Source organism: Cynocephalus volans, chromosome 6, assembly GCF_027409185.1.
Source record: "Cynocephalus volans isolate mCynVol1 chromosome 6, mCynVol1.pri, whole genome shotgun sequence".
Lineage (NCBI taxonomy): Eukaryota > Metazoa > Chordata > Mammalia > Dermoptera > Cynocephalidae > Cynocephalus > Cynocephalus volans.
In genome coordinates, this window is record NC_084465.1 from 4697281 (window position 1) to 4720210 (window position 22930).

The 22930-nt window shown below is 45.3% G+C and overlaps 1 protein-coding gene across 1 annotated transcript in view; it reads right to left on the reverse strand.

Annotated features, from left to right (window-relative positions):
- Positions 1 to 22025, reverse strand: part of DPP6 (dipeptidyl peptidase like 6) — a 742159-nt gene extending 720134 nt beyond the window's left edge. The window contains exon 1 of the mRNA XM_063099369.1: positions 21780 to 22025. Coding sequence (XP_062955439.1) covers positions 21780 to 22025 — 246 coding nt within the window. The remainder of the gene's footprint in view (positions 1 to 21779) is intronic.
- Between the last annotated feature and the right edge of the window lie 905 nt (positions 22026 to 22930).

The following is a 22930-nucleotide window of genomic DNA, read 5'->3' on the forward strand; positions in this document are numbered from 1 at the left end:
GCAGAGAGGGGCTGTGATGCAAACCATGGCAGCAGGCAGGTGAGGTGGCTGTGGGAGACCCCAAACAGCAACCAGCAGGCACCACTGGGCGAGCACCCCCACACCGAGTGTGCCCCAGTGGGGGCAGGACAGGCAGCAACGGGAGATGGAGCGGGGTTGTCCTCCCCGTCCCCCGACAGTGCTTACCGACTGTGCTCTGGCACAACTCCAGGAGTGTGCCCTTTAGCACGGAAAAGAGCTCGTGCTGGGAGCGGAGAGACATCCCAAAGGCGCTGGAGACACAGGCGCTAGCCCGCAGCCTAAGGGAAGGTGGTGCTAACCAGCATGAGCCCAAGTGGGCAGCGAGTGGTGACACTGAAATGTCCCCTCACTGCAGAGGTGGAAGCACAGGCAGTTATCAACGTGGTGGGACAGCCCGGTGAAAGCTGGGGACGCCCGGCGAGGGTTTTGTCTGTCTTCATAGGGCATTTTAACGAAACCTAATGGGAGCATTTCAGGCTCATTATTTGAAGAGGCTTTGAATTAGCCTTATTAGCACTGCATTAATAGGCCCTAACCGGCAAATCTCTCCATCTCTGAAAGTTGAAGTCTCATGTTAGTGACAGAAATGAAACAAAAACCTGACTTCCCACATGTATGTGCAGGTGTACAGTGCAGTGCTTATATGTGTCCAATTGCACCCCCACTTTCCAGGTCGCTCCTCCCCACTGCGCTCAGCCTGGGGCCTTGACTTTTGGTTGAGGTATAACAACTTCTGGACCTTGTCTTCTTGAACAAAGTTCCTCTTCCTCCACTTCCATTTCCACGTCTCCTGGATACTCTGGCTCTGTGATCTGCTCCCAGAGTCTTCCCAGACTCGGTGGTCATCACCTCCCAGAGGGACCTCCCTGCACTGTCTTCTCTATCAGCGTTTCTCCTGCTACACGACAGCCAAAGCTACTGCTCGCTGCAGCTGCCCTAGCCGATCTAGCAAACACCCACGGTGACAGCCTTACTCTCTGGTCACCAGTTTTCATGCAACAGCCATCCAAACTTTTCGGCCTATTTTCCCAGTGCATGGGAGGCTGAACTCAGTTGGGTTGTGACAACTGTCACCCCACATCTCTGTTGATGTTGCATGTTCATGGTTCTCCTTCCTGAAACCCAGGGGTCTGCAAACCACTTCCTGTGGGCTAACTCCAACCTTCTGCCTATTTTTGAACGTTCTGTCGGGACACAGCCATGTCTACTTGTTTCCGTGTTGTCCGTGGCTGTTGTTGTGATCCCACCATAGAGCGGGGTAGTTGTGGTGGAGGCCACATGGCCCACAAAGCAGAAACCTCTACTCTCTGCTCTTCCCAGAAAAAGTGGTCGGTCTCTTAACTAGACCAATACTGTGGAAGTCAGTTTTATCGATATCACCACAATTTTGTTAATTATTTCCTACTTTATAAAGCAGAGAGGTGCAGTCATTTTAGAAATAATCCAAAGAAACACATATGTTTTTCCAATTCTCCCCACACCCCAAACAGGTATTTGATACACGCCCTGTTTCAAGCACTAGGGATTCCAAGATGAATGACACACACCCTTGTCTTTAAAGAGCCCTGGCCAGTGGGAATGTGGAATGACTGAAGACATCACTTTGGTGAGCACACTCCTTGTGTGGGACATGTGGCATGGCATGGTGACCTGGCAGCAAAGAGGAGGGATTTGTCCCAGCCTTACCTTCAGAACCTACCCCACCGAGAACATGATCCTGGTCTGGTCTTGAAGGATGAAGAGGTGTTTTCCAGAAATGGATAGTAGCAGAGAACTGTGCACCCCAAGGCGGGGAGGCAAGAAAGAGCCTGGCATGTTGGGGAAAGGCTGGATGTCATGCGTCGAGGTGCAGTGTGCCCAGGAGGGCCTGCAGAGGGAGGGCTCAGGGCTCTCAGGCACAGCACCACATGCCCACCTGTGCCGGGAGGCCCACCTGTGCTGGGAGGCCCACCAAGAGAGGACAGAAATGGGTCGTCTCGGCAGCAAAGGTCTCTCGAGGTGAAAGCCTGCTTGTTCCATGGCTGGACAAAAAGTGCGGCACATGGCCTGTTGCTTTTGATGCCCTGTGACGTTTCCCATCTCCTGCTTCCCAACTAAACCCTTCCATTTGATTGTTTGTCCCTAAACACAGATTTTATCCAGCGCCTGGGAGGTGAGTAGCGATCCCAAGAGAGATGTAGCTGTTGCTGTGTGAAAAGACACCTCTTAAAAAGAACCTCGTTTCCTTTAAACTGGACACGGCATGGAATGAGGTGCGAGGGAAGGAAGCAATGGGTAATGGAGACAGGTCAGCGGTGCTGGGCGTCCTCTGAGCAGGCAGCTGCAGCGATTCCTCCATCGTCTTCTCCACTTTTGGTCTGGGGGATGTATCATGAATGCCCTCGTCCCCACCCTGGCCTGTCTGTTGGGTGAAGTCATGAATGAAGAGCACGAAAGACAGAGCGTGGGCAACACAAGCTCTGCGTCCTGCCACACAGTGGCAGGGGCTGCATTCCGGAGACCCCCAGGACAAGGCTCAGCCCTGCCCTCCAGAAGCTCGGAGTCCAGGGAGGAGCAAGAGGAAGGACAGGAGACTGCCACCGAGATGTGATAAGCGCGTGCACAGCAGAGCCCACAGAGGTTCCCAGAGCACGTCAGAGTGACAGTAAACCCACCATGGTGATTAGGTGACTCTCAGTCAGAAAGAGGAGCCATAAAATGAGTTTCCCTCCCCTAAGAGATTTTACCAAAACTGCAGAGTCTAAGCTGTAGCCCAGTGTGCAGGGGATGAGGCCTAAGTGTTTCCGAACAAGGAACTATTTGTAGCCACATGTTAGCAACACCCAAACTCTCTGATGGGAACTCTGGTCAGGGGCTGGTGATGGCTAAAATAGGGACAAAGATGACGAATGGCCAGGACCGTGGAGAGAGGCTCGGGCAAAAGTCTCCCGCAGCTCTAGGAGCCTCTGCTCACATCTGGATCCCACCTCACTTCTGTGCTGAGACGGACGCCTCCTCAAGACTGAGGTCAGAGGTGACCTGGCACGGCCCCAGCCACTCCTCAGAATATAGGTTTAGAACAGGTGGGTCCAGACTGGTTTGCAAGAGCCTCCGCCACCACATGAGAACAAGATCACTATGCTCCTTCCTGCTCCCTGTAGGAGCCCAGGCCCCCCTCCTCAGGGGCCAGGGGAGAAATAATGAGGTTCCTTAAGGATGCCAACACTGGTCCTGAGCATCAATGTGACGGTGTTTGGATACCTTCGTAGCCACAGATTGTAGACAACTTCATGTCGTGACAGCAAAGAATACACTTAGGTTTTCTGTTTGCAGTCTAACAGCTATCTACTTTTACTTTATCTTATTTTTTAATTTCCTCACTACTCACGTCTGCAATCCATTTTGGGTGGAGAGAAAGAAATAAGAACTATAAATAAAGCCATGCTTCTTCTGGCAACGGTGGCCCTGCCTGAGGCTTGCTTGTTATTGCTCAAAACAAAAGGATGAAAGAAACAGGTGTGTGGGTTCCGACTTCATGTCACACAATTCGCTGTGCCTTGGTTCCCACATCAACCATCTGGCATCTTAGGGCAGAGCCAATCAGTAGTCTTTGCAGAAGGAAGTGAGTCACGTAAGAAAAGAGGACGTTGGACACCTCTGGGCTGGGAACCTTCAGCTGCCATTCTCTGGAGTCTGAAGGCACTACCTAACCTTGGCCATCCCTTTCCTGTTTAATCCATCCGGCTTAGACATGTCCCTGTTTGACTGTGTATCTGCCAAAGAACACGCATGCCACTTCCATATCTTATTGTTGTCCTAATTATTTATACTGAAATCAGTTTCTCCTCTTCTTCCAACAATCGCTTCCCCCAAAGGATTTGAAAAGCCACCAAAAACTGAAAGCATCAATAAAAGAGCATTGTGCAGAGCAGATGAGTCAAATTTAGTGACAAACATATCGTTCCTTGGAATTCCAACAAGACAGGCAGTAACCCTCCACGATAGCCTTAAATAACTGAAAAGTTATATGCTTTGAGAAAAATGTCAGTATATCAGTGTTACAAGTTGACTTATATCCCCCCCCAAAAAAAAGATATGCTGTCCTAACTCCCAGGACCTCAGAATGTGACTCTATTTGGAAATGAGGTTCTTGAAAATGTAATTAGTTAAGATGAGGTCATACTGGAATAGGGTGATCTCTATTTCCAATATGACTAGTGCCATCTAAAAAAGGGAAGAGACACACTTTCTAGTGGTCACAGGAGGATGAGGACAGGAGATTGGAGGGACGCTGCCATAGGTAAAGAACACTTGGGGCTACCAGAAGCAGAAGAGACAAGGAAGGATCCTGCCCTATAGGTTTCAAGGGGAGCAGGGCCCTGCTGACACCTGGATTCTGAACTTCCAACCTCCAGAACTATTAGTCAATAAATCTGCTGTCCTGAGTCACCTAGTTTGTGGCATTTTATTACAGCAGCCCTGGGAAACTAATACAGTCACAGATAGACACTTTTTAACCTGGGTATGATGTAAAGTAACCAGAATAGCTGTGGGATTCAGCAGTGACAATCTTCTTTCCCTGCTGAAGGGGAAAGGGCACAGTGTATCTGCCCCCAAAATACTGCTATCACTACAAACTGACACAAAAACGTGAGAAATCTTGCTATAAATAAATCTGCTTAATATTCTGATATTCATTGTGAAACTCTCATTTAAAGCCAATAAGGCAACCTTTAAGAGTTCAACGTTTCCACACTTTTTGACCATGAGATCCTATCTGTACAAGTAGAGATTTTAAAACGTACCAGTTGGAAAGTACCCCTGCAGGTTTCCCTAAGCTCTGCATGCACAAGGACCCAATCTTATTTCAAAGAAACTGAAAAGCTGACAGTTACATACACACACACGTTCCTGATGTTAAAGAATTAGATTAAATTAGTTTCTTCATAATTGTGTTTTTAAGTGAAATTTTATATTCTCCCAGTCAACAGGTTTTATTTGAACTCGATGAACGTGAGAACAGGCCAGTTGAGGAGCCATAAAGACTAGGAAAAATGCCAGGGGCTGCTGATTATGCAGAACAATCAGATGTGCTCCTAGTTTTCAATGCTGAACTAGAATTGCATCATAAAAGGAAGTAGGGGAAATGTCCATACCTAAAAGCAAGGCTCTAAGAGCTAGTAGGAACTTTTCCAAAAATGGACAGGTTTTCCCTTGTCACTCTGGATTGGTCTCGCTGAAATTTGCACCTCGCCTCTTGACTGAGCTGGGTTAATAAGAGATTTTTCTTCAGTCTTTTCCTGGATGTGTTTCTCCTCTTGAAGTGTTTTGATGCATGCTTGCCTGGGAATGAATGCCCTTCTCTGTGAATGTCTGTGCTTTGAAGGCTTTGGGCTGTGACTAGCACTGGCTCAGACAGCGAGCGGGCGCCCACTGATATTACTATGTCTTCCCAGAGCACTGCTGAGTTTCCAAGCTGCACCCATCATACATGGTCTCCTGGGAGAAGAAGTGTCAGTGGGCACACGTGGAACCCTTGGTGCACACAGCAGACCCCAGAGGTCTTAGGTAACAGGGTTGAGCATCAACTATTTCACCACACACACTGCCTTTCCTAGGCTGTACCTCAAACATTGGATCAATATCAGAGGCTGTAACTGACCCCTTGGGTCAATGTCAGAGTATTTTGATCCCGATGATTTTTGAGTTTGTAGAACACTCTCAAGACCCCTTGAATATAATTCTGGTTCTGTTTGTTAAGTTGTCCTCTCTCTTTCTCTGTCTCTGATGGCATCGCATTCTCTGGCATGCTGCCTGATGAGCTGTCCTGAGATAAGCGAGCTCAGGGACTGGTCCCCCACAGACGAGAGTGTCACAACTCAGCATTGAGTCTGTGCTCTGTCTTCACACCACATATGAATCTTGGGAAACTAGCCAGGCACTGTGCACTCTGGGTCACAGCAGGGACCAGGCAGTCTGCCTGGAGGAGTGCGACCTCCTCACTTTGACAGATACTCAGTAGCCACACCTTTGATTCAAAGGGTGGGGCATTCTAGTGCTTTGGGCTAGTCGCTGCACTAGATATGTAGCTGTCTCTGTGCTTGCCATGACCCTTTAAGTCACAATGTGTGTGGTGTGTATGTGATGTATATGTGTGTGGGGTGTGTGTGTATTGTGTGTTTGTTGTGTGTGTTGTGTGTGAGTGTAGTGTGTGTGTGTGGTGTATGTGTGTTGTGTGTGGTGAGTGTAGTGTATGTGTGTGTGTGTGGTGTGTGTGCATGTGGTGTATATGTGTGTTTGATGTTTGTGTGTGTATTGTGTGTGGTGTGTGTGACTGTAGTGTGTGTGTGTGGTGTATGTGTGGTGTTTGTGTGTGGTGTGTTTGTGGTGTGTGCATGTGGTATATATATGTCAGGTGTTTGTGTGTGTATTGTGTGTGGTGTTTGTGTGTGTGGTGTGTGTTTGGTGTGTGTGGTGAGTGTAGTGTATGTGTGTGTGGTGTGTGTGCATGTGGTGTATATGTGTGTTTGATGTTTGTGTGTGTATTGTGTGTGGTGTGTGGTGTTTGTGTGTGTATTATGTGTGTGTTGTGTGTGGTGAGTGTGTACGTGTGTGTGGTGTGTGCATGTGGTGTATATGTGTGTATGGTGTGTGTGTGTGTGTGTGGTGTGTGTGCATGTGATGTATATGTGTGTTTGATGTTTGTGTGTGTATTGTGTGTGGTGTTTGTGTGTGTATTGTGTGTGTGTTGTGTGTGGTAAGTGTGTACGTGTGTGTGGTGTGTGCATGTGGTGTATATGTGTGTATGGCGTGTGTGTGTGTGTGTGTGTGGTGTGTTCTCTGCGTGTGGTCTGTGTGTGTGTGTGTTATGTGTGTATGTGAGGTGTTTGTGCCTGTGGTGTGCATGCTATGTGTTGCGTAGTGTGTGTGCATGTGGTGTGCATTTGGTGTGGTGCTAGTGTTTGGGGGATGTATGATGGAAAAGCTGGATATGACTGGACATTCGGGAGGTGAGTGGAAGGAGTATATTAGCTTGTTGATTTGCTCCGTGAGAAGAAACACACCACAGTGCTGTCTAATCTCTGAAAACCCTCTTGCACTCTTGTCCTCGAGTACATTGTGACACTCTCCCTTGCTCCATTGGAGTGAAGACACATCCCCAACCTCACAAAGCTACAGAAACCACTTCAAACACACATCAGCATTCCCAAGGATTCTGAGGATATGCTCAGATGGCCTTCTACCTGGTTTGTGGAGCCGGAATGAAGACACTTCTGGCATATTTTAAATGAGAAGAAAAGTCGCCCCTGCAATTGCTAATGGAGCCCCAGGCCGGCTTTGCCTTGAAGCAGACCGGTCCTTTCCCTTCCTAGCAAGGACAATGGGATGAGTCATGAGGACTTTGTGATGAAATTGCATTCCCTTGTGGCTTGCCAGGCACTGTCCTAAGTCTTCCACATGTGTCAACTCAGGCTTTACAGTCAACCAATAAGAAAGATGCCACAATGATTTCTCCCCTTTTATAAACGAGGAAGCTGCAGCCCCCCAAACAGTGAAGTAATGTTTTAAGGTTAAAAAAATTGATACAGGGCAGATGGAGTGAGTATTCAAGCTCCGGCGGTCTGAGTCCAGAGCCAGCAGCCCAACCACTGAGCAATCCTGTCTTCTGAGGCAGCCATCAAGCAATAATCGAGTCCTGTTTACTGTAATAGTAGTATTCGGTGCAGGCTTGATTGAATTCTGTGTGCAATGCTCTTATAAACTGTAACAAGAACATCTCATTATGCAACACTGCTGGATATCTGTGAGCTTATTGAATAATTTGGCTGTTACTCCAAGAGAGCTCATTTAATAGCAAATTCCCTTTCTTCATTTGTAATTGTATATACAAGTAAAATATTTTAAAAAGCGCAATTGCCTTAAGGAGGGCAAAGCAGTGCTGGCTTCGTCGTCTTCTTCGTCTTCTTCCTCCCTTTGGTGGCTCCCATCAGGAACCCAAGACCCTGTGACGGAGTTTGACGGTCTTGACTCCAAACCAAAGCCTGGGATCTGGCTGTCACAAGGCAGCTGCAGTAGGTGTTCACTGCCCTACACAGCGCCCAGTGGATCTGTTCTCAAACAGAGATGTTTGACCTATCCTGGCTGCCCCAGGAAAAATTCTAATAGTGCAAAATTCTACTGACCCTCAAGTTCCCCTGTACCCCAAGCAAAAAAAAAAAAAAAAAATTATTGAAACATAATTGATTGCACGTATCTGTAGGCTACAGTGTTGAATATCAATACCTGTGTGCAATATGTGATGCTCGTATCAGGATAATTGCTATATTCAGCATTACACAATGTAATCATTTTTTTGTGGCTCTTTACCAATTTTTTACTAACCACCCCCCTTCCACCTCGGGTGGCCTTGGTTCTATTCTCTCCTTCTGAAAGTTCAACGATTTATTGTGATTGTCATATCTTCCTTTTTAAATTTTATTATTTTATCTTTTTAGCTCCCACTTATGAGTGAGGACATGCAATATTTCTCTTTTTGTGCCTGGCTTATTTCACGTACCACAATTTTCTCTAAGTTCATCCATGTTGCTGCGAATGGCAGAATTTCATTCTTTTTTATGGCAGAGTAGTATTTCATTGAGGATTTATACACATTTTCCTTTTCTAGTCGTCCATTGATGGACATTTAGGTTGGTTCCAACTTTTGGCTATGCTGAGCTGAGCTCTGCCATCTCTTCTGAGGTTCCCCCTTTTGACCCATGCCCAAAAAACTGAGTGCCCTCATTCCTCATCCTTGCCTCCATCAAAACCTTCTTTCAGGTCATTTATCTGTTCTGAGTCACTTTGACTCTGACAGTGAAAGGATGAGATGGTGGCACTAGGATGGCCCTGAAATCACACAGACGCTGATGACTTTCTGGGCCCCTTGGAGACATAAAGGGAGGGATGGTGAAAGATAGGCTCTGTGTCCTCCCTGCTCGGGCTGCTTTGCCGATGGCCAGTGTGTGTGTGGGTGTGTGCTGGCTTTTCCTATGTGGCACTGACCACTCTTTCTTCCCTGGACTTGAACTGAATGCTGAGCTTCGGAACTTTGACACAGTAACTCACATTCCTGTTCTTGATGCAATGATCGCAGGAAATGTGTTTTTAGACGTCTCATGGCCTCAAGTGTTCTGAGGCACTTTGGCTACTTAAATCCAGCAGTCAGAGAACAGATGGTCCACACCGTTGCATCTCCTCATTATCTGTTGCTTATCTTTATCCAACTGCGTGCACTTTGGCACCAGCTGACAACCCCAGAACTACACATGCATATTAGTGTGTCTTTGGATGGAGGGTATAGCCTGTCTGCAGGAATCTGATCACCCAAGTGACACGCTGCCTGTGACATCTCCATATGCAAACCAAAGGGTCTGGTTCAACTTCCGCAGGGCTGTTGAAGCAACTCAGTGCAGTTTGGTGTGGATAGCACCCAAAACATAGATTTGCATTTCCACCTAGTCTGGCAACAGAAAATAAAAACTGCTCGTCTTTATTTTGCATATTTTACTTATAGAGACTTGAGTTGAAGTATGTTACTGCAGCATTCATACAGCCTGAGGAGGGGAGTTCTGCAGGTCATTTTGTAGACAGGCAGAGCTAAGGTCAAGATTTCAGTCCTCTGTCCCTGCTCCCTTGTAACTGCCAGATCGTTCTGATTGTATTATCATAAAAATGTATGCTGTAGATAGCTAAAGAGCCTCAGGCAGCTTCAAATAGATTACAGAATCCAGGAACACTTTTTTACGGCAGAAACTGTGCATTTTGAGCCAGGAACATTAGTTTTCCTCTAGTGATACATGGTTCAAAAATACTCTTTGACTTTCTACCTGCCAGATAAAGAAATGATCACAGTATCATAGAAAAAGAAGCTGTGATCTTTTTTTTCCAATTAAATTGAGAATCAAGTAATGCAAATATCTAATGAAAAATGTATCACATTGCCATATTTATAGGATTCTCTTCTCAAAGATTTGCATTTTTCCCATGGGAGCTTCTTTTCTACTACTTTCTCTGATTACCACCAAAAAGTCAACCAGATAGTCATACATAGAAAACTTGTATTTAACTTACAATTTCTTTTAATTTAGCAAAGAAATCCAAAATATTACAAATACTTAGCATACATATTTTAAGCAGGTTCTACAAATATAAATTCTATTGTTTCCATAGTGACTACTTTGTCTACTCAGCTGTACCCTTAAGTTGGATAGTCAGAAAGAGCCTGCCCAGAATCAGACAATCATGAAATCCTGAAGAGAATCCATTTGCAGACACTTGCAAGCAGCCACACACAAGGTTCAAAGTTCTAATTACAGAACTCTTTCAGTTTTAACAGATGTTTGGAAAACAGGGTTAAAGGAACTGTGATTATTCAGGTAGAAGTGACCAGAGATTTTTAAGGTAGGATAACATTCATTCACTCATTCATTCAGCGAATATTTACCAAGCACTTTGGATGTATCAGGCTCTGTGCTAGGCACTTGCATACGCCAGGGAATAGAACAGCCAAAGATCTTTGTACTTAGTTGAGCTAATATTCTAACAGGAGAAGACAAAAATAAAAGTAGGCATAACAAGAACATTGCATAATATACCAGAAGGTGATAAATGCTGTGGTTAGAGAAAGAAAAGTAGAGCAGGATTGGGAATATCTGGAACTGTGATTTTAAAAAGGGTGGTCCGAGTAGACTTTATTGAGTGATTTTGGAATGAAGACTTGAGCCAAGAGCAGGAGGGAGCCAGGCAGAGAAATGCTGCATGGAAGGGTGCTGAGCAGATGGAATAGCCTGTGCAGAGGTGCCCAGGTAGAAGGAGACGAGCCTGATGTGTTCAGGACATGCCAAGGCGGCTGTGGGCTGGAGTAGAGTAGGGGTAGATATGGCCAGATGGGTAAGGGAAGGCAGATCACGTCAGGGCTTTACATCATTGCAGGAACTCTGGCTTTTGCTTGGAGTGAAACGAGTGCCCTTGCAGGGTCTTAACTGAGACTGACAGAGGCAGATCTGATGAGGGGGCGGGGCATCATAAAGAACAAATGTCTTAAGTAAGGTCAGAACCCAAGCAAATGGACTTGAATTGCAACAAGCTGGATTGGATATGGGTAAGAGGAAAATATATGCTGGAAAACCATGGGGAAACTTTCTCTGCCCATATGGTCAAGTAGGAAAATGACTCTCAGGTCTGTGATAATGCAGGTGGTGACACTTGCATAATCAGAAATGACCACTTATGGTCTCTCCTGCTTCTGAGATGCTGGGATTATCCCCAGCAGCAATAACAGGCTCTAAGAACAAGACTGTGTTTTTCCTGTGGTTGTGGCAAAATACAAGAGCCTTGGGGCAGAGGCAGTGGTACAAGAAAGATCACCAAGAGGCAAGAGCGGAATATCAGGACACTGCTCAGGTGCTTTGCTCACCTGAGGAAACAGAAGCCTTGCCGATGGCTGTGATCTCATCGGAGCAGAGGACAGCGGCAGGGTGACTTAGCGTTCAGGAAACCCAGCACCCCACAAGGAACCCCGAGGCCCCTGCCCATCTCGGTCAGCTCTGGTTTCTATAGAAACAAAGCCCCTGTCTTCTTCAGCATTTCCCACTCCTTTTAATGGGACTATTTAGGGGCTGAATTTCCTATCCATATGGAAAAAATAAAAATTTGGAAAGAAGGAAGATAAATCTGTGACACCCCTTCCTTACACAAAATGAAGATTAAATGGTAAGAGGCAGGACACGAATCAGGGGAGAAAGGATCGTGCTAAAGATAAATGTTTCTACTAACATTGCCTGCTCTTTAGATGAAGACATGTAACCTTCAGACTCTAAATTGTAAATAACCTTGTCCTAAATCCATATAAAATGATAGAGAAGAGCACGCACTGAGGACACAGACTAAGGTACTTAGATTTTTCTCCACACAGGGAACCTTCACCTTGGAAAGCCTCTCCCTGTGATCCTCCGCTTCTCTGACTCGAAGGCCCAGAGGCCCCATCTCGGCAGTGACCCTTGGAAACATCCTGAAGTCCGCCGTGTTTGCTTTCATTGGCATTATCTAGCAGCCCATCTCTGCAGCCCTCATCCTTCCCACTGCCTGCCCCAGCCCCCAAACACGCCCTGGACAGGTGCACTCACCTTTCAGGAAACTGGAACTTTCTCGCGCTTTTCCCTGTCTCCTAACAAAACACACTCCCCAAAGAAAGGTGCTGTTAAGATCCATGCACTCCTTCCCTGAGACATTTTCCACTTCAGTCTCTTTGAGAACTGAAAAGCATTAAGTGGGATAATGGGAAGATATAAACTTCCCTATGCAAGTTTAGAGAGACTCAATTTTGCTCACAGATGAAGCAATTGAGACCCGGAAACGAACAGCGACTTGTCCAAATTAACATTTATCCTATTGCAGAAGCACAGGCTAGGTCCTGCTGTAGTGACACATTTCAGTGATTTGCAAGCCAAAGTGTGTAGACTGTGCATTGAGCAGCAGCTATCTGGAATGTTGCTGGTTTCCATGGCAGACGGAAAGAGAGGGCACAGCAAATCCTGCACTGGCTCTTAAAGCTACACTCACTTCCACTCCCTTCTCATCAGCCAAAGTGGATTGCATGGCTACACCTGACTCGAGGGGGCAGAGGAGCACAGCCCACCAGGTGCTACAGGCCTGGAAATATCTGCAGAGCCACACTCACAACCCCTACGTCTACCCACAGGAGAAGCCCGCTCTCTCCAAACTCTCAGTTTGAGTTTGGAAAAATCTGGATCCAGTGTGATTCTTTGCTCCATTCCTGCACTTGCTGTCCACTGGCATCTCTTCTCCATCCTTCCATCCAACCATCATCCTCACACAAGTTATGGCCAAGCCTGTGTTCCACCTGAAAGGATATAGAAGCTGGCACTACACTGAGATGCAGGAACATGGGGTGGACACTCTAGCAGATGGGTTCACTTTGGATTCAGTGATTCCTTGCAGAATGTTCTATTCAAACCCAACTATGGAGGGCATGCCTTTGCAAACTGGAAATGGCAGAATGCATATGATGAAGAAGACCTAAAAGCTCCCCTGGGAAAGTGGCTAGGTGTTCTGCAACTTAGCCTGAGTGTTCTAGAAAATTGCACCAATTCCCTCCAAGAATATTCCTGGGAAGACTTGCAAATGTGGGGAGGGAACTCTGTCCACCATCCTTGAGGCAGCATGAAGAAAATGAGGAAAGACACGGGACCACATGGCTTTGCCTGCTTCAGGTAGGGGAAGGCAACTTTGTTTCCCCCAGCAGCTATGGAACAGCCAGGATGCAGGAGCAGAAGCTACGGAGAAGCACGGGACAAGAAACGCTTCTCCAGCAATTCTTCATAATTGGAGCTGCTCGCATTGGAGGTGGGCTACCTTGGAAGGTTGTAAATGCCCAACAACTCAAAAAGTTTTCAAAAAGATAGGAGATAACCTCACCTCTCAAGACTTTCATAGAGGTTTCTCAGTTTTATTTGATTTGGTTTGAACACAGTTTAGAAAATTGAGTGTTTTGGAGAAAATGATTAGGGAGGCTGGAGGCCAGTGATCTCTCTGGCATTTCTCCACCTTTAAATTCTGCTTCATCTTCCCCCGCTCCTCTTATGCAATTTGTTTTATTCCTAGTTCTCTCATTGCTCCTTTATTCCATTACCTTAATATATATTATATGTATAATATATAATGTGCATATATATATATATATATATAATTATATAAATGTATTATGGACAGTATAACCAAGAACCCATTGCTGTATGAAAACTGCTGCATTAATTCCAGTAGTTCTGTATTTAAAATAAATCTTCCCACAATAGTAAACAATAGGATATAGAAAGGATTAATCAGTTTTCCCAATTCCAAATTGGAGAAGATGCCTATATCTCTTATGCCACTTTTTAAACATTAGCATTACATTAAAATCGACCAAAAATTATCTAAGTTAAAAGCTGATATCAAAATGAAATCTTAACACTATAGAAAATTAAAAATTGATTTTTACAATGACTTTGATGGCCCGAAAAATCCTTAAGTTTCTTTTGAATTAAAAAAATGTGTATGCATGTACATGTGTATACAGATTTTATTTCTATTGGGTGTATTGCCAGGATGATTTTAATGTATTCTAAATGTTTTCAATTTGTTTATCTACACATACAGCGCTGCCCAAAAGTCAGTTTGTTTGTTTTATTATTTTTTTTAAGATAAAGACAGTTTCAGGACCTGAGAACCACTCTATCTGTACCTACAGGATTCTCCCTCTGTCCTGCATTCCTGCAGGCCCCAATATCTGCCTTGTGTTTATATCCAGCTTCACTGCCTGAAGCCTGCTGTATGTTCTACACTGTCCACTAACACGCTCCCACACTGAGAAACAGGGTATTCCTCCAAGGCCTGATATTACCTGGAATTCTGCCATCCGAACCTCACCAGCCTACTGGGCTTCTAGTCTTCCTGTGAGGTGTGTGTGTGTTTGTGTGTGTGTGCACATGCATGTGTGAGAAAGAGAGATCATGGGGCCAAACTGAACATTTATTGTGCTTGAATTGTATATGGATGATGCTGGAAAACACAGAAATGTATACAGAAAAAAAGCAAAACTATTGGGAAAGCAAAGTCAGGGCAAAATGGTACACTACTGTGGCAAAATTGTGGCTTTTTTCTCCCTTTGGCAATTAGCACTCCCGTTTAGGACCAAAATATCTTAGACTATTATATTTTATAATCTTCAAACAATTCATATTTTATTTTTTTGGTGGCTGCCCAGTATGGGGCTCTGAACTGGTGACCTCAGTGTTATAAGGCCGCACTCTAATCAACTGAGCTAACCTGCCAGCCTCGAACACTTTTAAACTCAGGTATATAATCCATTCCCCAACTCAATGGTGGCACAGCAGAGGATATCGAAAAGAACACAGGAGTGAAGTTCTCTGAGGTCCAAAAAACACAAACAATTAGCCTAATACCATTTACATAATTACATGTAGTTGTCTCCTTTGTAAAATTAGATGGTATTAATTTTTAAAATATTCTATTTCACATGATTTCTTAATGCTTGATCATTTTAAAGATAAATGTTTCAAAAGTTGCTAATGAGAAAAGCTGATTTTTTTTACATGTACATACACTCAAACTAGTGTGCCTGAAATGGAAGCAAGTTAATGTGGGACGTGGGTGCTCAGTGCTCTTAAAAGTAAATTTATTAACCAGAATTTAATCTTAAAAGGATTATAGTGACTATTGTGTTTATAGGCAATGCTCTATGAAAGGGATCAATATTGTATAATGCAGAGAAGCATTTCTCGTGCACTTGATTAATGCATTATTATCATCAGAGTAATTAAAAGGAACGGGGTTATATACAATCAGCATGTACATCTTACTCAGCATGTCCTGACAGTTGCTTGCAAAAATTAAACTCATTAATCATTCTGACCTCAAAGGAGAAAAAGCTCTGGGTAAGAAATAAAAAGCTCTATTTGATGAAAGAAAAAATGTCCAAAGCCAACATCCAGAAACATTTTTGTCTACCTAGTGATGCTAGAATATTAATCTCATGTGGGAAAATGAGTTGATGTCATTGTCAAAACTATAAATTAATATTGTGTTATTCTAAAGCTCCAGACCTCCTTAAATCTACAGGTAGCTTACACAAGTAAATCACGGAAAAAAGAGTGTGTTGGCAGCCATCAAAAAAAGCACAGCATGTAAAGTAGGCTTGAGTCCCCATCTGGGAATCCCATACTGCTCACACAGAACTCAAATCCACTGGGAAGATATAACGTTCCTTTTCACAAACACGTACTTTTTTTGGCTGACTCTAGAGATCAAAGGCTCTTTAACACATTGACATTTGTTTGTTATCATTCAGTTGACAATTGAACCATCCAAATGAAAAGAAGTTGGGCTTACCCTTATTTATTTTTCAAGCCCAAAGATGAGCTCCTTTTTATGTTTTTTTCTCTCTAGTCAAGGTACCGTGAAGGGGAAATGAGATACACGTAGCAGTGTTTTAAACATCACGAGGTGCAGTGCAGAGGTAAGGTATTTTTGATGCTATATTTGGCTCAGCTCTTATTCAGCTAGCACTACCTCTTTGTGTACGTCAATATATTACTTTCTCGTGACAGAGACAACTTCCTCATTATGATGGCATTCTCTGTGCTGAGATAGTAAGCAGAATTGTGTATAATTTTGTTATAGACATATTGCAATTTCAGCAAATTCTTCATTGACATAGAATTATGTGAAAAAGTTAAGTGATTATTCACTTTACCAAAGTATTCACTGTGAGGCTGTTTTAGGTAGTAAATACTTCCTATGTGTTAAATAAGTTCTCAAGTACAAAAACTGAACTTTTCAGGAAGGTGACTATCAGATCCAGCAGAGTGCTATAATAAACTGTTATAGGGCCATAAGGACATTTAAAAGCTTATCTAATAAAATATTTAATGTTATAAGAAAGAAAACAAGACACTAGGAGGATAAAATTTGTACACACAAACATTGTATGCCATGCTAGGAGGTGGAAAAAATGGTGATACTAGCAGTAGACAAAAGGGTATTAGGGAGAAAAATTATTTGGAACAAGCAGATATAAAGAGAAAGCGAATAACAAATAAAGTTAGGGATATATTCCATATGGATATCTTGCCAGCACCCCAGGAATGATCTTGTGGACTACTTCACATATGATATGAAAGCTTGTACAAGAGATCAGTATGGTAATCCCCAAGGTCGCCGTAATTTTAGAATTCTCCAGTTCTGTAAAATATAAGAGCAAATTATATAAAGAAAAAAATGCCAGGAGATATATGAGTGCATCAGGGTAATAAAGCCATTTGAATCATATTCTAATGTAGAAGCTGCAGAATGTACTCAGCTACCTCTGTGTACAGGTAGATGATTTATCTTAGGATGAAAGCACAAAACAAAAAGAAGAAAACACTGGGGATTGAAACCTTGGAAGGTGGGTTCTCCTACACAAAGGGTAGGAGGAGAAAATGATTTACCAAAGAACTCAAAGGTCTAGTTCAGAGACGCAAACAGGACATGGATTCATGAAGCATCATGAAAGACACGAGACACGAAGGTGGGAACAGCACCAAAAGCAACCACGATGTCAACATCAGGATGAAGGTACCATCAGACAGGCCACTATCTCAAGAAGTTAAGAGGACACCAATGACATTTCGTGTGGTTTCTGTAGTGAAGATAGTTCAGAATGTAAGTCTGCAGCTGAGATACCTGAGGAAAAGAGGAGTGTTGGTAACATGGAAGTGGACTCTGCAGTAGACTACCTTCTTAGGAAGTTGGATAATAAAAGAAGAAAAGCAGCAGCCAGAGGTGGTAGTACAGACCAGCGAAGACAACCTTTGTCTCTGTTTGCAGGCAGAGAAGAATCGGTAGAGAAGGGGAGATTAAGCAGTAATAGTATTAGGAATAGCAGCAGCCCCCTACTTACTGAGCACTTCCCAGCACCTGGCACTTAGTAGCACCTGCTTTAAAAGTACTAGTGGTACAAGGAGTAAGTGACATTGCAGCTCCACACACCTCTGAAGTTAAAGCTCCCAACAACCTTACAATGTCCCACAACCATTCTTTAGGTGAGTTCACTAAGCATGGTCAAGTTAGTGACAGAGTGAAGGGATCAAGTAGACAGTTGAAAGGTTCATCCTTTTTCTCCTATATTACAAAAATATTGTAAAATTACAATTTTAGAAAACATTTAAAATTGGAGTAGAAGAAAGCAATAGAGTAAATAAAAAGATTTGTGGAGGTGAGCTATTTAAGAAATCATAAAGCTGATAGATCCTAAGGACACATAACAGGATGTTAACATCGTACCAATGAAAAATCAAAGTGAAGGAAGGAAGAAAGACATACAGGATGAAGAAACTGACCCCATCAGGCTGACAGACAGTACGGTCAGTGATTTGTTATTCAGTCCCTGTTTTGACCAATTTGCTCTTTTAAAATCCTGTTGTCATCACATTTGTATTGTTAGGAAATCATGTGTCACCAAAAATGAGAATATGGGAAAACACTATGTGACCTTAACAAAACAACTGGCCTGACAGTACACGAGGCCTCCAAAGCCCTTTAAGCCCTTTAAAAGAAATGGCCAAGCAGAGGCATGACAAAGTTCAGTCTTTTAAAATCAGTCACAGTTAATTCCCATTGAAAGTTACTAAATTCCATTTAAAGTCACTTCCAGCAACATTTCCTTTAAGAGTCAACTTATATTTAAACCTACACAATGACTTTTAAATCAAAATGGCTATTGATTCCTCAGAGGAGTTGCCTAAGTAATTGACTTTATATTTAAATAAATGTAAGATTTATGAGGAAACTGACAGAAAGGCACTCTGGCTTTATTTCCATTTTAAAGTCAGACTTCCCATCTTAAAACTGACCCACCCAACACAGGCTTCTCTGTGGAGTGACACGGGTAGGAGGTCCCCCAGTTACAAGTGTAGTTTACACAATGCATTATTAGTTAATCACCAGCCGTTCAACCTCTGCATTTGACTTATCTGTGTAGACCTTATTAGATCTCATCTGGTAGTCATATGTAGGCATGTGTGTACACACATGCACAGCAGCCAAGAACTATACATTTTATTTCTCCCTTTGTGATGGAAAGACAAGAGGTACAAAGCCAATTGGATTTTAAACGTGTGCTGCTTACTACCATCTCGGTAACCAAGATGGGGAAACTGTTTTCGCATATTGGCATAGCTTTCCTTGACTGAAAAGCCACAGAATAGCAAATAGCAATAAAGCCGTGATTATCAGACAAAAGTGATGGAGATTTCCTGGGCACTAACGCAAAAAGAACACATTCAGCACCCCGGACAGCTCCCAGACAAGCCATTAAACTCTCAAACTGCTTAAGATGATTTTAAAAATGAATTTCAGGACTTGCCGGTTAGCACACTTGGCAGAGCATGGTGCCCCTGTTTTGCACTTTGCAACTACTGTATATCTTCAGCTTTAAATTTGGGTAGCAAAATGGGTTGGTATCTAAATAGCAGTTTTTATTATATCTGCCTTTCTTTAACTAGTACCTCTTATCTTTAAGCAAATGGAAGCTTTTGTTCCTGGAGGAAAAGTGGCTTCTTTGATAGGTACACCTACCTTTTAGTAAACTTTGAACATAACTTTTCCAATTTTGAATAACTTTTCTGAGAAATGTATGTAAAAGTTTTTAGGAAATTGAGGCTACATTTAGCCCTGCGTCATTATTTAATTATACATTTTATTTTATTTATTTATTTTTTCTCTGGTTTGAAGTGCCAATTAAATTTCTGTAATTTAATTTTTTTTAAAATTTTATTTTGTCGATATTCATTGTGGCTGATTATTGCTCCCCATCACCAAAACCTCCCTCCCTTCTCCCTCTCCCCCTCTCCCCCAACAATGTCCTTTCTGTTTGCTTGTCGTATCAACTTCAAGTAATTGTGGTTGTTATATCTTACACACACACACACACACACACACACACACACACACACACACAAAACCGGGGTGGGGGAGAAGATATAACAACCATAATTATACATTTTAAACTTAAAGAGAATATGTACAATCCATTTTGGCAGATGTGTACTGATTATGACCAGATATATATGCACAGATAATGGGCACAAACATATATATTATACACATTACACCTATGCATACATACTTTCGTATTTTCCAGGGAAAATATTGATATCAGGACTTAACACCTAAGTTAGAGACACTGTTCAAAGCCCTATGAACAGAAATCATTTGCACGTTATATTCCTGATTTTTTTCTTAGTTCAACACTTTGCTTATCTGAGAAACAATTCTAGACATATGTCAAAATGAAAACAAAGAAATATATGCTCCAAGCTCAGGTTTAAAAAAAAAAAAAAAAAAAAGATGGGCGGAGACCATCCGAAACAAAATTCACAAGCTCTTGTCTTTCCTTTCTCCTAGCGACACCTAGAGCCTGTCGAGAAGAAATTGCACACTGTTCTCTAAACATCTACAATTTGAGATTTAAGTCAGACATATGGCAAAAGTGCATCTTTTTGGTCTGCATTGCAGCTCAGTTGTCTTTCCCAAGATTCTCAGTGGTTTAATTCTCTATAATTCTTCACCTTCCCCAATGAAACCCTTCCCCTCTAAACTTCTAGTTCCTTGAACCTGATGACTGAATATAAATTTGTCCATTTTTCTCAGGACCTGTCCACCAAAGTGAAGGACTTCTCTGTGACATCTCTTTATCTAACCAGAGAAGTCTGGAAATGAGCCAAGAAAAAATAAGAAAAATGTCATACATGAGCTGATTAGGATTGTAGGGTTTGGGTGTTTGAGTGATTGTGTGTGCAAACCACATCTCCCACAAACTTTTGCCATCTCCATTAAAGTGTTCACATCCTCCATTCATAAAACAAAAACTACCAGTAACAACAACAAAACCTCACTGATTTTGTAAGATCTGGCAATTGAGAATTGTCTCTGTGAAAACACTCACCTCCCCCCAGTCCCCCACACAACTCTTGAACTAAAGAAATACCAAATGGTAAAGCAGAGTGCCCCGAGGCATGACGTGTTTAATGATGACAATCTCCTGCTCCCCGCAGGGGACATGTAGTGTCCTGGGTATGGCAGGGTAGACCATCTGAGAGGTTGTGTGGGGATCCCAGGACTGCACAACTCTACTTAAAAGGTGCTGCCAAGTGGGAAAGTCCTCAAAGATACACACGGTGGTTTCTACAAGGCAACACACCCTGCCTGTCTCTGAGGGCTGTGCCAGCCATGCCACACCTGCTTGTCTGAGAGCTTGTCTGGGATTTTTCTCTTTTCCCTGATAAGTTCTCAAAGATAACGTCAGTTTCCTCTCTTCGCGGTCCTACCAGCCCTCTAAAAGGCCAGAAGGGATCTATAGGAGGTGGTTAAAGTCATCCATCTAAGGCAGCAGGTGCCCTGCATGAGTCATCGGTGACTAGGGCCATATGCAAATCCCACCTTTGAAACCCAGGCTCCCAGCCCCTAGAAGAGTAGGAAACGTGCTCTCGGAGAAGTTTTCACTTAACATACTCACGGCCTAAGGTGTAGCTGCTAGTCCAAGGCTGGGACCATGAGACGGACGCCCATCGACAAAAACTGTGCTGAGCCCTGGGGTAAGGGGCTGGGGCTTGGGTGCTAGGACTTTTATGTTTTTTCGAGAAAGATAATAACCGCTACCACCACTTGGGGAAAAGTATCTGGGAGAAGTGGGAAGAGGAAACAGGCATTTGAGTCAAGGGACAGAGTAGGGGAGGCGAGGAGGGGCACGGTGGGCAGATTCCAGGGACAGGTGGAAGTCGGCAAAAAGAGCCTGGGACAATATCTTCCTCGAATCTTAAAGCAGGAAAAAAAAACAAAAATCAACTTGTAAACAGATCTAATTGCCTCCTTAGGATCCATTGCAGCCTGCGGTTAAAACCGACATCCACGCCTCCAGCGAGCCCCAGCGAATCCCAGATCCCAGCAGGCGCGGCCCCCAAACCCTGCTCTCTGCAGCCACCAAGTCCTGGCCGCCGCGGCTGGGACGGGGACCCGCTCCCGGACGGCGGTGACCGAGATCTGGCGCTAAGGACAGTGTCTGGGCGCCCGGGCAGCGGTGGGGGGAGGGCACGAGGGCGACCCAAGACCCGCCGGGACCCTCCAGGCCGACCCGCCTCGCAGCCCCCGCTGCCGACCCCCGCCCACCAAGATGCTCTTACGTCTTCCTCGTCACAGTCGCTCCGCGCCTGGTACTGGAACCGGGGCCGGCCACCCGCGCCGCCGCCGCCGCCGCCGCGCTCCCGGGGCGCCGCCGCCTGCGCCTGCGGGCCGAGGGGCTTCGCCCCGGCGCCGCCGCCGTCGTCCTCGGGCCCCTGGCCGCCCAGGAGGTGGCTCGCCTCCGGGGGCGCCGGGAAGGACCGCGAGGTGTTGATCTTGCCCGTGAACCTCTGGTACAGCGAAGCCATCGGTCACCGCGCGCGCTCTGTCTGCTTTGGGGCTTTTCAATATGTTGCTTCCCCTCTCTCGGATCCCGCTCCCCAACCCCCTCCAGAAAAAAAAAAAAAAAAAATGAAAGAAAAAGAAAAAGAAAAAACAGACAGAGGCGGTGGGAAGCAGCCGCGGGAGAAAGGCCGGCTGCGGCTGCGGCGGCGGCGGCGCTCCCCCGCGCGCCACTCGCGAGTCCCCGCGGGCGACCCCGGCTGGCTCAGCCTCCTGCGCCCCGCGCGCTGCGGCTCGGCCGGGCCGGGGGTCTGGGTGTGTTCGCTCTTTCTCTTTTCTGATTTGTTTAAAAAAAAAAAAAAAAACCTCCTGTCCACGGCCACGTACGGCCTAATCAAAGAGACCGAAGGACGGGAAAAACCACAAAAACACAAAGGGAGGGAAAGCCTAGGCCCCAGAATCTGGCACCACCTAGAGACCGGCGAGCGTCGGGAGCGAATCTCCGCGCTCCCCGCCCCCGGCCCGGCGCGGCTCCTCCTTCCCCGCGCCCCGGCCCTGCGCTCGGCCGGGGGTGCACCGGTGGCGGGGCGCGGGCAGCCCGGAGGGGGCGCGGGGTGGCGGGGCGAGGGGTGGCGGCGCGAGGGGTGGCGGCGCGAGGGGTGGCGGGGCGCGGGGTGGCGGCGCGAGGGGTGGCGGCGGTGAGGGGTGGCGGGGGTGAGGGGTGGCGGCGCGAGGGGTGGCGGCGAGGGGTGGCGGCGCGAGGGGTGGCGGGGGTGAGGGGTGGCGGCGCGAGGGGTGGCGGGGCGCGGGGTGGCGGCGCGAGGGGTGGCGGCGGTGAGGGGTGGCGGGGGTGAGGGGTGGCGGCGCGAGGGGTGGCGGCGAGGGGTGGCGGCGCGAGGGGTGGCGGGGGTGAGGGGTGGCGGCGCGAGGG